The 16,695-nt window shown below is 33.9% G+C and overlaps 1 protein-coding gene across 1 annotated transcript in view; it reads right to left on the minus strand.

The window, feature by feature from the left end:
- Positions 1-16,372, minus strand: part of LOC115235642 (terminal nucleotidyltransferase 5C) — a 136,217-nt gene extending 119,845 nt beyond the window's left edge. Inside the window, exon 1 of the mRNA XM_029807548.1 lies at positions 15,622-16,372. Within this exon, the coding sequence (XP_029663408.1) occupies positions 15,622-15,753 (132 nt within the window). The 5' untranslated portion in view covers positions 15,754-16,372. The remainder of the gene's footprint in view (positions 1-15,621) is intronic.
- Between the last annotated feature and the right edge of the window lie 323 nt (positions 16,373-16,695).

Genomic DNA, 16,695 nt, shown 5'->3' on the forward strand with positions numbered 1-16,695 from the left:
TATATATATATATATATAAGTGCAATCGTTTCACATACAACCATCAGACCGTCGGAATTCGATTACTCGCGGGATCTGACGAGGTTACGTCTGGCCGACCGAACAAGGTTGATACATTTACCGAGTGTCCGACGAAACGAGTAATAACGCTTCATGTCTTTGTTCACCATTGGTGTATCAACGAAATATGCAACCGACGAGATTCTCAACCGTGTTTCTTGTCCGTCTTTAAAAATTCAATTTCCTTGAATATGTCTCTGCATGTTTTTATTTTCTCAGATATAAGAGTTCGATGTGTGCGTGTAATATAAATTTTGAAAAAAATATATATAATTTTTAGTTTTATGATGCTATGATCTGGTGTCTTTATTTAATCTAAAAATTTTTTCATATTCAGACTCTAAATTTTAGATTAACGCACAATATAGTTTAATTTAATGTAGAAAAGAGAGAAATAAATCAAGAAAAAAAGAGAGAAAGACTTCGCAATGGAATATATAGGAATATATAACACAGAATATATAAAATAAAATAAAATAAAAATATTGATAAACATACACACAATAAAAAAAAAAAAATTAAATTAAAAGTTAGTGTTGAAATGTGCAGAAATTCATGTAGTTTTAAAAGTTTCTGCTGCGATGGAATATTTTCTCAATAAATTCTTTTCTTAGAGAGCCAGAAAAGTTCTGAGAAAAATATTTTAATCTACAAATCAAAAAATTGGAAAATAAATAATAAATTTTAAAAACACGAAGCCTGATCAGGAAAGCTCATTTGCTTAGCTTCTATTTTTAACACAATTTGAGGTTGATGATCTCACTGATATAAAAGCCATGGCAAACTCGGATATCAAACAGAACTATTAGATCTTATTACGTCATTTCCGTGAGATAAACAAAAAGACGAACCGCAGGCTCGCTCTTTGGCCCCATTTAATTAAAAATCATGTTGATGTAATTAATATCACGAGCTTTCACTCTCGGTTATTATCAGGATTCTATTGTAAGCCGCTCCCAGAATATCAGATAACAAGCGGTAAAGTATCACAGCGATCGCGCAAACCAAAAGCCTTACATAATTTGCATGAAACACAGTAAACATCCTGAAAAATGTGCTTGTAGCGGAAACAATTTTCATACTCATCTATCTCACGATTCTCATATCTTTATGAAACACGTAACACAGCTATTTAAATCTTAAAAATGTATTAATTTTGAAAGATATAAAAAAATGTGTAAAAAATTATTTAAAAAAATAATAATAATAAAAAGAGAAATAGAAAAGTCTTGATATTTATTTTTCATTACAAGAGATTCAAATGACGAAAATATATTTATACAAAGTACGAGCTCGGACATTATTTTTTAGAAATTTGAAAATATCTCTATATATGTAATATGACATAATTTATAAGGATATCTCAAGAAAGTACTGAATCTCCCATATTTAGACAGCTCTCATCAATATTATTACTCAAGAGCTAATTGAGAAAAAAAGGAAATTGTTAGGGGGAAATCTGTTACACAGAAGATAAGTTCTTGGAAATTGTGCGGCGCAGAGTGGAATTTACCTTGTGCTCTAGTCTCGACACGGTCCAGATTCTCCCGTGGGATCAATGGGTCGTTGCTCCCGTGTCTGCGGCGACTAGCAGGAGCGACTGAGCGAGTATTTACAAGGAATAGTGCCACTTAATGTCAACATGCTTATTATTTCTTGCATAATGTACGCGCGTAGATGTCTATTTAGCAGATTCGTGGGAGTGTCGTTCAAATATGACATTCGCTCTAATCTTTGTCGGATTTTAATAAATATTTCTGATTGCTTCTTAAGAGAACACGAGAAGCTTTATTTATTTTCATGCAATTTCAATTTGTTTATTTTTCATTATATTAAGATTATACGATTTATACATATTATCCATAAAGAAAATCTCTGTATTTTAAAAGATTTTATTTCAAGAAGCTTTTAATCACACAATATATTTCCAAAGCGAAATGTATTTCACAAGGGAAAGTACACCGCAGACGATCATCTTTTTCACCGGACACGACGTAATAATTCTGTTATAAGTCCCAATTTCGTTACACCTCTCTCTCTCTCTCTCTTTCTTTCGCATCAGGGAAAATGATATTTATCGTGGCCTTCGCGGAAAGATATATCGTCGATCGGATCGAGCGATCTTACACGCTCTCAGCGTACGTGCAGCAGCACCGATGTCACGAAGATTGGAAAAACTTTCCCTGCATGGTTTAAGCATCGTCTTTAACAATACGGAAGAGGGTAATTTGCGAGAAGATTTCATCGGGTGCATCAGTGCACCGTGATACGTATAAGGAATGCGAATAGAGAAAGAAAAAATACGTACGATCGTCCGGTAAAATGGATTTTACTTTACGGAGACTTTCTCTAAAATACAAGATCTCCTTTGTATGTGTGTGTGTGTGTGTGTGTATATATGTGTATGTGTGCACACACATATGCACGCGCATAGCGAGACTTCATCTGTGAGCAATATCCGATAACTCGGAATTTACGCCTGGCTGTCATCATCGAAACTCATCTCGATATTCTCCCCATTATCTTTACTGCGCCATCTTTCAATATGCTCTCTCGCCGTATTGATTACATCTTGTATCTTATGTTACGTCATCATCTTTAGCAATAACATACAAGGAATATCCTTGCAATATAAGTACGTTTAAAAATAATTGGGATGCATAAACTTTTTTTTTTTTTTAAGTTTTTCAGTAGAAACAATCTTTGTCAAAGATTCGTCAAAAGATCTGGTATTAACAGATTTAAAAGTTTAACAATTATCTTTACAAACATAAACTTTTCTCACAGTCTGCATTCTCGTTACGAGATACGTTATTCCCGTGATTCCTCTTATGACCATCGAAAATAGGACATGCTCGAAAATGCACGATTAATAATGGAAACAATGTGACAGGTATTTCGAGACAGAATTTCCGAAAGCTGAATAATTATCGTGATGGATTTAATTTTCGTATCAACAATGCCATTGTTTTGCACTATATCTCGGCGTAACCGCATCGGTTTACGAATCGCCTGTGTGAATTGGGCACATCCTTCCGTGCTTCCTGCATAATACGTTTATCACTCGGCCACGAGAGATTACCGGCTAACGTATCGCGGATATTTAATGTATAACAGGCCGAGGACCTCGTATCTTTTGAAAGACCCGCTTTTCCACACCAGACGTTCTCGCTATCTACTACGCAATTTCCGTCCGATACAAACGAGGCGTTAATTACAAAGCACGCATTCGAAATCTTGTCACCGTACATTAAAATGCGAGGGGGACAATTCCGTTTTAATGAAAGATGAAAGTGAGCAGCTCGTTGCGTCAACGTCATTTCCTTTAAATAGCTATAATTAGAGAGCGGATCATCACGTTTCGTTCGCGAGTGATGTCACTCGCGGTCAGGTAAACGCGATCATTTCTTGTCGCTGCGGTTTGTCGATACATGTTGATGAGAGTTCACGGTTTAATTATCTTGCAGATCGAGGAACGAATACGCGCACACTCATGCATTAACGAACCGCGATATTAATAGACAATATGCACGCGCGCATCGTGTATATCGATGTTAGATGTCCATCGAATGACGGAAAACGCAGCAACGAACGTGTCGTATCTTAAATGACGCTTGAGTTCGATTAATGAACGCGAGAAAACGACGACAATAAGCCGCATTCGTCTTACTACTAACGTGCAACTCTGCATACGTGAAAGCGAACGTGGGACTTGGGCCACATATTCGCACCTGTAGAATGCGACTGGGGTATTTTAAAGGATCTTCAAAGCTATCGAGAAAGTTAAATACGCGTTTCAATACTTTCCTTTAAGAATTATATATTTCTGATAAAATTATTACGCTTGTAATAGCACTTGAGAAAAAGATATTTGGTCAATTGCATAAAATATGATTAAAATAACATTGCCTTGATTAATAACATTGATATCTTTTGAGTCAGATAAAGTCAAAACGGCTTTAATTTAGACATCAAATAAAAAACGATTATAAATTTCGAGAAGATATATTTTGCAACTTCATCAAAGATATCTGGTTAATTGCATAAAATATGATTAAAATAGCATTGTCTCGATTAATAACATTGATATTTTTTTTTGTTAAATAAGATTTATTTGGAAAAGACGATATCACATAATCTTACGTGTGACTTGTACATATTAAATAAATATGAAATCAAAACGGCTTTAATTTAGATATCAAATAATAAAAAACTTTTATTATATAAATTTCAAAAATATACTTTGCAAATTCATAAATTATATAAATCACAAAAATCCATTTTATATAAAAAAAATCGCATATAAAATAGAAAAAAGATAATTAGTTAAAAAAAGAATAAGTTAGTAAAATTAAAGATAAGTTAGTAAAAAAAGAATCAGTTAAATGCCGTCAAAAAAGATATAAAAAAAAAGTTCAGAATAAATAATGCTTTTCAAAGCGAGCTATATCTTCAACCTTCTTTCCAATACTCGCCAGTATAATAGAGAATGATAAAGTAGTCAGCATTAATATTACTTATCGCATTAGCCAGCGAGCTTTTTATAATCGCTCGGCAAATTGGATAATGCCGCGCGTATTATATACATATATACGTTTTTCTTTCTTTTATATCGTGCGTCAGTTATTAAGAAATTATCCTCCCGAACTATTGATTTCTATATCGCTCCGTGAATTGTAGTAGCGAGAATAAATAAGAGAACTGTGATTTACATAAAATGATTGCACAGACGATCATGTCGCAACTATCGTCCACTTCTTAATGTTAGCGGGATTCACACGCCGATACGATGTATCGATAATATTATATTCGACGTGGTATGCGTTTCTCCGTTTACGCAAGGCTGCCCTCCAGCGTTTTCGCGCGAAGGATGAAGGATTTGCATGCAAACTATATGGGCATTACGGTTTCATAAGGTCATCCGCCGAGACTCGCACTCTCAACGGAACTCGGTCGATCTCTTTCCTCCTCGTATACGACTAGCGTTGCTTGTGCTCGCTTAGAAATTCCGTCATGCTTTCATAAAATTGAACGCGATAATCGTGGTACAGGATCGTGGCTAATTAAAAAATGAGCGCGCGCGAAGCAACGCGACGCAAAGTATAATAAACTCTGAACACTCCTCTGCATAAAGTTCAAGCATTTTATGCACCTCGCTGCGAGTAACGGACAATCGTTGTGATCCGAAGCTTGCTATAGCTTATCGCAAATATGGCGTATATTTTTCTATTAATTTATCGCCCTCTTCCCAGTATTTTATGATCTCCTGCGCAAAGTAACAGATGGAACGCCGATTCATTAACCCATCCGTCTGCTATTCGTAACGTTGTAATCGTTGCGATAAATTACCTTTTACTCACAATTTTCTTAATATAACAATCATACCGATCTAAAGCATGCGCTCATATACCCACGTAATAAAAATAATAATTTCTAACAATCTCTTCCGTGTAATCAAAGTTCTTTATCTGTAAATACACATATTGCAAAAATTATAAGTGCTTCAATCTCTCTCGAAGCATGTTTGATTTTATTTTATTTTATTTAGAGATTGGTTTATTATTATAAATATATACATACACATATATATATATATATGTATATATAAAATCCTTCATCATTCATATATTTTTGTACTGACAAAATATTGTAAAATATTTTATGCCACCAATTACACCTGCTAATATTTGCAATTGTCATTAAATTATTATAAATAAATAATAAATTAATTTTATCAGTAGATAATCATGCGCCCAGTATTTTATGATCTCCCCTGCACAAAGTAACAGATGGAACGCCGACTCATTAACCCATCCGTCTGCTATTCGTAACGTTGTAATCGTTGCGATAAATTACCTTTTACTCACAATTTTCTTAATATAACAATCATACCGATCTAAAGCATGCGCTCATATACCCACGTAATAAAAATAATAATTTCTAACAATCTCTTCCGTGTAATCAAAGTTCTTTATCTGTAAATACACATATTGCGAAAATTATAAGTGCTTCAATCTCTCTCGAAGCATGTTTGATTTTATTTTATTTTATTTAGAGATTGGTTTATTATTATAAATATATACATACACATATATATATATGTATATATAAAATCCATCATCATTCGTATATTTTTGTACTGACAAAATATTGTAAAATATTTTATGCCACCAATTACACCTGCTAATATTTGCAATTGTCATTAAATTGTTATAAATAAATAATAAATAAATTTTATCAGTAGATAATCATGCGATACAAAATATAATTTTGCTCGAGAATAAATTAATAAAATATTAAAAACTTGTAAAAAAAACTTCAATCTGAAGCAAGCCTTATAATTTTTATAGAGAAAAAACCGTGTATGGAAATATTCCCTCTTTATTAAATTTAACTCAAATTAAACTATGATTTTTATCGAGTTTTTGGGATTATTTCATGTAAAGCTAATTTAATTTAAATAAAATAAAATCCAATATAAAATTTTATTTAACTACCGTTATTGATTTTTGTAAAATATACATTCGCATTGCGGTTAACAATTATTTAAAATCTATATATGATCTGTATATAAATATTTATAAGAGTAAAAAAAACTTCGTTTATCTTGTTTTTACATTTTTTACGAAAATTAAACCTTTATTATATCAATGAGAAAATTAAAGGTGCTGCTACTGAACTAACTCTAACAAACTTCTTTTATAAATTTTTACTGTAAGCTCTCTTAATCATTAAATATAGCTGTATTTCCATAAAAAATGTTCCATTTTTTATTTATGATAAGTATTTAAAAAAATATCATAAAAATAGATGTATGCGCAAAAATTCTTTAAATGAATCAGCATCACACACATGTAAAGAGTTGGAAAGTTTCCAATCTACGAAAATAATCTCGATCGAATACACCAAAAAGTGGTCTATACCTTCCCATTAATCTTTTCCTTGCGCCTATTACTTTCACATACGATTACCGATCTTTGACCCCGCCCGCCGATTAAACTCGATTCTATTTTAAGTATCCCGGACGGCCGCGAGCTCAGCCTTGTCGATTACATATGAGAGACAATCGCTCGTAACAAGTCTCATGATGTAAGAGAGGCGCGCGCAATGTTCGGGTTTCCACGTGCAAAAAAGATACGATCGCTCGCTTTGTTACATACGAGGAGCCATTCGTTATCGCATACATGCAGTCGATTACGGTATTCGCGCGAGAATGTCGCGAATAGCAAACTTTCACCAGAAGGATATCGCTGGACTTTCCATGACGCGATGACACCTTATCAAAGTTCCATTCATTTGAATCGATAATATCAAGGTAGGCGCGATAGAGTATTTCCGGCAAGCCTCGGATGCTTCGTCGACTTTCAGTCGAATGCAAGTACGAACTACGTACATGTGTCGGCTGAGTCGGAGCGCTGATAAATGATTTTAAAGTCGAAAGCGTGGGGGATTATCATCGGGAAACTCGATTGTCGTCGTTACATCGCACGAGCCGCGATAAGCGTGATTTATGGCATTTATACATGCATAATTTTATTCCCCCTTTCTGTTATCGTCGCTATAACGGCATATAATTTTTAGACACACGAAATCATTGCACGTGTAACGTACATACTTATGTATTTCGTCTATATTAGAAAAATTCAACCTATTATTTATCTTGCAGAATAAAAAGAAAATAGTTGAAAAAATAAATTGCTTTGAATTAAATATTTAAAATTAGAGAACTTAATATGTCTAAATTTTAATTGTCTTTATCATACATATAACAATAAATGATAATGTCGAATTAACAAATTGTACCAAGATAACTGATAATAAAAATATGATAAATTCGATGTACAGGGTATCTTGATGTTATCATCGTATAAATCTTGATAATTAATCTTATAAATCAATTGCTTTCCTATTTCGACAAATTTTGCAAAGAAGTTTTGTTCATTACAATCGTTTGTTACAATAATTATTTTTATTTAACTTTAAATATTTATCGAATTTTAAATTCTGAATATCTAATTATTTAAAGTTCACAAAATAATATTTATGTAACTTACACGCAAACTACTAAGCAGAAAAAAAACTCCATTATCTGAGAAAAAAACAGATCTGCTAAAACAGCAGATGTATCCAGCTGTTACGGCAATTTTACAATTCACACTTAAGTATTCTTGAAAAATAATTTACATGCATTAAGATAAGTTGTTTTATAACGCAAACAGATTATCGCGTTATTATATCAAGTCGCGATAAGAAGAAATTTACATTGCGTATTTAGAAGCTTAAGCTACTCTCTCGTTATACGCACAAATCTTTCAAACAAACAGGCTCGCTTAATTATTTTTCACGAGATAATGCCGCTCAATGTGTGTACTCAACTGTCCAAAATACGATAAGCAATGTTGTATTATCAATAATTCTGCGCGATGGAAATGTCGTAAAGCAAGTTGTACACCCACGTCACAACATGTGGATTTATTAAATGAAAAAATTAAGCTTATCCCATCTCTAAGTGCCAAGTGAAATTATAACTTTTCGAGAGGATAAGTCATTAATGTATTACCATCCGTTATGACAGTTAAAAGATAGTGAAAACACGTATAATTAATGGATTGTGCAATAATATAAGAACTTTAATAAAAAAGAAAAGTAAATGGACTATTGCCTTTTTTCTTATTAAATGGATTTTTTCTGTAATTTAATTTGTCATATATATGTATTAAACTACAAACTTCATCTTTGTAATTTGACTTCAAAAGTCAAGCAGATATTATTAATGAGCTTCAAGCAACGAAGATAAATGCAAAACATACAGAAAAACATACTTCATAATTGTATTGAAAATTTATAGCAAATAAATTATATTTTGCTAAAATTCAGAACAGAAATATATTAAAATAATATATTACATTAAAATTACATTAAATATTACAAAATTTATTTAAAATTTAATTGAAAACATTTGATTATTCATAAATTCAATAATAAAGATTATTAATTGTAAGGCAAATGTTGCATTTTCATACTTAAAATTATATTTTTCATAAAAGAATGAAATTTAATAAATGTATTTATTAAATTTCTACGCTTATTGGAATATCGTTACACACACCAGACGCTTTTCTCAATCATTTAATTAATAAATATAAAATTAAATATTTCAATGTTCGTGTAGATAAACAAGAAGTGTGAATAAAAATGTTTTCATAAAATGTACTAAACAGTTTTTGAATAACATATTGTACAATTCTTGAAAGTCGGTACTTTCGATTTGAGTTACTATTAGAAATCGGGTCTCGCATCGACGGTACCGTTGTTACATTTTCGATAAAAAATCACTATACTATTTCTAAAGATGAACATTCATAGGCAACTGCATCGACGAATTCTTTTCGCGGTCTATCGACCTCCCTGCGCCTACGTCATCGTCGTGGCTGCAATCTAAATATGCAAGTGCGCGAGTCACCTTTTGCCGCGCACGTCATATATCAGCCGGTCGAGCCTCATGTCTGGCAAGATTAATTACTATGGCCGGCTGATTGCTTCTACCGCGACGAGCGTTTTCGTATGACGTATGTACGTATGATCTTTAACGCGTTAACCTTTCGGACAAGAGTGAAAGAGAGCGAGAGAGAAAGGGATACTCCGTTGGAGCATTAGTCTACTAATCTAACTCCGTTAGATTCTCATTTCGCTTTCGTGACACTATAACGTTACAGGTGCGATCTTCTTCTGTTATTTCAGATAAATAAGAGAATCTATTGGCAACGTTTTAGAGGACCGCATATATGTACGTGTATAATAAACCGTCACACGCGGAATACGAGGACATCGGCAAAAAATATAAACGCGACATCTTTATTCGACATTACGAAAATCTGGATTGTGACTTAACCTCGAGCGACGTTTCAAAATAGATTTTGTAACGATCGAACATATCGCTGTGTTTATACATGGCTTTCTATTAATAACGTGCGATTGCGCAATTTGATTGGAATTCAAATCATTTGATTTAATGTAATTGCAATTATTTCTTGAATGTAATTCAAGTTCAAAGAGAATTATTCGCTTCTATTATCATGTTATAGATATATACATGCTGTCCGATAATAAGTGCATTTGATAAAACCGTTATTTCGTAACATTTAAAATTTTATGACAGATAAATCTTGGAGTATTTATATTTCTGTACTTTAATCGTAACAATCTGTTCTTTTATTTAATTCGCGCTGATAGCTTTAAAATTCAGAATATTAAACATTTCAATTTTTTTTTTTTTTTTTTTTAAATATGTAATTTGCTACCGTTTACTATGAAACATGATCTTCAAATGTAACATGAATGATAAATATCGATGCGTCTTTTACTTGATATATACCATAACTTCACCAATCATTCTAAATAATGCTTATTTGCAGAAAATATGCAAAACATTAGATGAGATTTCACACGAGTGCAAAAATTAATCGTATTTACAACTTATATTAGCTTATCGATAACCGGTGGTGCGAACTTTTTTAAAATTTGTCATTGGTCGATCAATCGATAATTTGCGTTAACGTAATCTCATATACACGTGTCTATATAGATAAACTCTTGACTTTCATATCTGGAAAAATATTTGGAAAATATCTGGAAAAATATTTGAAAAATATCTGGAGAAATATTTGAAAAATATTTTCACTGTATAAATTGAGTTGAGTTAATTGACTCGTCTAGAAAATGCACAAATGTTTGAAATTCGACTCAATGACACGGTGATCTTATTTGTCATTCTGCGAGTCAATCGTTTGCTCCTCCTCTGGCATTTCGCCAATCCATTATCGTGTGTATTCTCTGCATTAGCACGAATCGCAAGAATTTCAACATTACATAATAACATTACGCATAAACATGTTTGGCACGTAACACGATTAGGGATGCTTAAGTTTAACAACATGTCGTTGCTATAATTATCTTACTTAATGTCAAATATTGCAAACATATTGATTAGATTCGAAAATAATTCAAGAAAAAATTTTGCAAAAGTAAATTGCCGCAACTGCATTATTACATGTTTTCAAAATATAAAAAGAAATTCCAAATCTATCATGCAGAGAGGCTGTTAAATTATATAACGTTATTATTCAGTGTTTTAAGCTGCTCAGTACTTTTTCTCTGCAATACTACCTTTCTCAGGAATTGAAGAAATATTTAATATCTAGAATAAGGTATTGATATATTATTTTTCTATCAAAATATACTTTGTAAGAGAACGTCTTTACGCTTATCGTTGTGGCCTGACATCCAATCGATAATCATTGCTCCAAGAGCAATCTCGTTCGGAGTTGCAGGGGGCGGAAAAAATGACGTCATTCGAGACGCAAATGATTACTTTGAAGAACGGAGTGATGCGTGGGTGTGCGATACGGGAGTATTAAAAAGCTCGCAACCTCGTGACGCTAGGCAACAGTGACCATAAATCGGGATGAGACAGTTGAAAGGTAATATTTATATATGTGAAGAGGAAAAAACTCTTTTGTAGGATAGGAGTAATAATCGCTGTAACTTTATATCCCTAAACTTAGATTGAAAACGAGTGATTATCCCGTCGCCTCTCTTTATAATCGCGTACGAGTGATATTATATCATATTTTTCCCATTAATTCTTTGCAAATCTTTTTTACACATATTCTACTATTAATTTTTCAAAATATAATAACTACAAGTTTAATTTTAAACAATATTTGCACAATAGTTAAATTTTTTTTTTATAAAACTATTTTTTTGAAAATATGTATAAGTTGTCATATAACACTGTTACATATATCTCTTCATAAATGTATTAAATTATTCCCTTTTCTTTTTTTGTTGCACATAAAAAATATTTATTATTAAAAATATTTATAATTAGAAATTAAATATTCCAGAGATCTTTTATACCCCTTCCAAAAAATATTTAATAATTCCTTATTTAACGAAGATGCTATAATACGTATTTTCTTTATCAATGTTTGTTAACGCAATGATTATTAAATCTCATTCATAATCAGTTGTTTACCTAAATTGCTGAAAACTGAATCGTCGATTTAAATCAACGCACATTTCTCAAAAATGTTAATGGTATCATTGATTACTCTTTCGTACTACGTAAGTAAATAATTATCTTATCAAGCATGACCTTTCGCATGCAATCGTGAAAATTATTTCTGTCAAATATGTATATACTACAAGACAAAATTTCTAAATTGTTAAAAAAATTCTAAAAGGTTCAACATCAACGTCATTTTTCAATGATTTATCAACATATATTTTGACGGTTTTTAACACATGTTATGTAATGCTTCTTTTATAAATATTAGGAAGTTATTCTTATATATATACGCGATACAGTAAGAAAAATTCTCGGCAAATATACGAAGAACGCACCATCGTGCATATTTATACCGAAAAAGCAAGAAAGCTCCTTTTTCAAAAAAAAAAGATAGCTCTTTTCATCTATTTCTATTTTACTCCCGCGAGGAAAGAAAAGAAACAAATGCGAACAATACTTAGCTTACGTAAACTTAGCCGCAAGAACCATATACTTTAAATATACATATACATCCACGAGTAAAGAAACAATTTAAATTTTATTTATGTTTTAAGTTTCGCTTGAAGTATTAACACAGTAACCGATCTGCATATAAGCAAGTAATAAATATTTATGTTTTATGATACAAGTATCAGTAAGCAAAATGCAAATATTATGTAATTTGAAATGCTCATCCATGTGGGCAAAAAATCAATAGTCAAACAACTGGCGAAAAAAAGGCGATAGCGAATCGAACGCAGATTTAAATAGAATATATATATACAGGCATACATATACATATATATTTGTGTATGTATGAATATATATGTATATGCAATTTAATGCAAAATATATCTCGCGGCAAACGCGGACAATGTCGCGTGGCCAACCACGTGATAAACGTCACCTTTTGTTGAAACTGCGGTCGGCAAATTAATACATACCAGGGCACTGATTGGCCAATGCCTCGTAGATCGTGGCCGGTCGAGCACCCGTTATGCTAATTTAATAAGTGTCGTTTCTTATAAATTCTCTAGCTTTCCGTTCGCTTCCCTTCTCACCGTGGCGATCGAATCGAGGCGTAATTGCGTTCGGTACAAACGCGTAAACGGAAAATAGCGTTCAAATATAAACTCTTTATGCGGCTTACCCCCGATAATCGATCAAATTATGCTAGAATAACGAATCATTCCGTAATATTTTTTATGCGAAAATTATCACGTCGAAATCTTGCGAAAATGTTCTAAAAAAAGTATGCTAGAATATTTCCATCATTAAAATCTGTTTTCTAAACTTTGAATCGAGATGTTTAATTTTTGACTTTTTAGTATCTTCATCCTTTGAATTAAAATTGGAATCGCATCATATTTTTCATATACATTAATCCGACTTAAGGAAAAATTGATAAACAGAGCTACTTTTTTTCAGTTATATAATTCGATTACGTAAAACTTATCATTCCAAGATTGCGACTTGAAAACTGAGATGAGAAGGAATTTTAATTGCAACTATAAATTAAATGTTATTAAAAATCAGCTGCCAAATTAAATAAAATAATAATCTTTCGCTTTGGAATCAATGAGCTTCGATTTTATGCAAAATTTTATTACGTCTGTGTAATAAAATTTTTTAAATTAAGGAAAGGCAGGTCAAAATAGTGAAAATTTGTTTCCAAGATAATACTTGATATACGCAAAAAAAAGAAATATAAAAACAATTCTTTTTCCATTTAAATAAAAAGTGATAAATATTTATTTTAAATGATTGCTATCAATAGAACAAAAATATGAATATAATTTAAAAAATTTTTGTTCTGTCGAATTAAAATCTCTTGAGTTCCTTGATTTCAAGTAAAAAAATAAAGAGCATACTTCTTATTGCATCTTTTTGAGATATTTTCTTTGCACATTGTAGCCCCGCAAATTATATTTCGAAAATTCGAGAACATTTGCGATTCTACTAAATTCGATCCACACGCGCATGTCAAATAACTCGGGCGAAGGTTGACGACCTGCGATTGCTCGAATACGTGATTCCTAGGCAGATTCTACGATTTCACTTATCTAATTGACATTATCTTCTCATGCATGAATTATTTTGCACACATGAATTATTTTGCACGCGCGATAAGGATAAGGATTCCGATTTGATAATATATTCAAAGATATATGCGTAAAAAAGTTCTCTCAAAGACTTTGAAAGTGACGGAAGACGATCTATTCTATTTATAGATTGACGGAAATCACATATCTCATTCTAAATAATAAATCATGTATACAAGCATCAACGCGGAAATATCTGTAATATATATAGACAGCCACTCTTTTGATTTGTGAATTCTTTGATCCGTATATAATAAATTCTGCATTCATTCGAACAATTAATTCTATAGGCATTGTACATCATAATAAAAGAAATTCTATAATTCTTTGCGTTCGAAATTATTTATTGTTATATATATTATTTGATTAAATGTTTTATAGCAATGTATCATATTAATTAATTTATTACGTCTTTTTGAAGGCACGAGATTTAAGTAAAAGATACTAAATATTTTGAGTTTTTGAATTACGATTTGCATCCAAAATTTGATTTCTGAACTTTGAACCGAGATTTTTGATTTTTGGCTTTTTATCTTCATCCTTTAAATTAAAATTGGAATCACATATTTTTCATATACGTTAATCCAACCATTTCAAAAACAACCAAAAAAATATTTTTTGTTTTTATTTAACAGTTATGAGAAAATATTTACAAAATATTAAAGAAAAATTGGCAAACACCGGGCTACTTTTTTTTCAATTATATAATTCGTTTACGTAATTCCAAGACTTATCATTCCAAGACTGCGACTTAAGACCGAGATAAGAAAAAATTTTTATTGCGATTATAATTTACGTATAACATACTTATTAAATATTAAATATTCGCGTGCTCGATCATATTATTCGAATGAAAGAATTATAATCGATGATTATATAAAAATATAAAAAAGAGAAATATATATAAAATCAACTTTGACAGAAATTATCGTGCCGACATACATTCGCACGTAAACACAAACACACAATTCGAAGTGTCCGTGTAGTTAATAATATTTGGATTATAAAGTCGATAGGACACGAGAGAGTAGATATGCGAAGAACAGAGACAACGTAAACAATATGCGTGACAAAAAAAAAAAAAAAGAAATAAGTAAGTTGACGCTTCGCAAGATTTGCGTGTCGAGGAATCGTTCCGAATGCAGGGGAAGGGGGAGGGAGGGGAGGGAAGGGGAATCGATCGCGATCGATCGTTCGCCGGCGATGCGGGGGATGTCGACCTCCCGACTGCAGTCTCCGGCCCGAGAGAGGGTTGAACGACTCCGTCGTCGCTCCAACACCACCACCACCCCCTCGACTCTCGCCCTCCCCCGCCGCAAATAGGCCGGGGGGCGCGAGGAGGTACGCGCTCGCGCGCGTTTGAACGCGCGCCGCGTGCCAACGTATATGGGCGGTCTTACGTAAGCTTACCTGCATCAGCGGTATCGAGGTGACGACTTGCGCGAGGTCGTTGGATCTGACCGGTAGTTCCTTGGTCGCCGGTTCGTTCCCCGCGACCCCCTGCGTTTCGTTGCGGTCTCCGTCCTTCATGGTCGCGTTCATGTCCAGGATGATCTCGGTCTAGGGGATGGTCGGTCTTCCTCTCGACGAATGAAATATATATATATATATATGTACGAGAACGCGACGACGAAACGAGATTCTTGGCTGCCGGTAAAAACCCGGGTCGATTCACTGGCCGCGATGAGAATCGAGAGATCCGTAAAAGGAGACGACGATAATCGCGACGAGGAAGTTAAGAGGACGCGGGGCTAACTTCACACAGAGTGAGGAAGTACCCGGTTGCTTCCGTGCGCAAGAGCAACGACGTCGGGCGGCGCGGCTGTCACGTGGTCGATTCGCGAGCTTAACCGCGGTGTAAAAGTGTGTTACGAGTCTATAGATGGTAGCGGTATCGAAATACCGGATAATATCGCGCGCGGCGAGAGAGAGATAGAGAGAGAAGACACACCAGTGAAACACACATATACACACACAACGTTCGCGTTTACACGGACAGCACCTTACGCCACTGTACTTCGCGGCGACGATGCCACGACGAGAGCGCGAAGTTAGACACGACGAGTTAAACCTTAGGTCGCGATACGCGGGGAGGACAATACGAACGGAAGAGACGAACGACGACGATCGGGACGAACGAGGGGGTTCGACACTGCGAGAATCCCGTCACATCGGCCCGTTCCGGCTCGCCCCACCCGAGCCGAGCCGAATGCCGGGAGCCGAGCGCGACTACGTACCCCCTTCCCCCACTCCTTCGCATCGTGCCGAACGCGACTACGTACTCCCCCGCCCCTTCCCCTCTCGCGCGCCACGCGCGCTTATCCCGTCTGTCCGAAATCACCCGAGAGCTTTCGTCGTCGACGAACGTTGTCGCGTTTGCGTCGGTGTCGACATCTTCGTCATCCTGAACGCCGTCATCCTCGTCTAAGGACCGAGCGGAGCCGACGAGCAAAGGTTAGCCGCTCTCGCCGCAATTAGCCGGCA

The sequence above is a fragment of the Formica exsecta genome, unplaced genomic scaffold, assembly GCF_003651465.1.
Source record: "Formica exsecta isolate Colony F162 unplaced genomic scaffold, ASM365146v1 scaffold229, whole genome shotgun sequence".
In the NCBI taxonomy this organism is placed as follows: Eukaryota; Metazoa; Arthropoda; class Insecta; order Hymenoptera; family Formicidae; genus Formica; species Formica exsecta.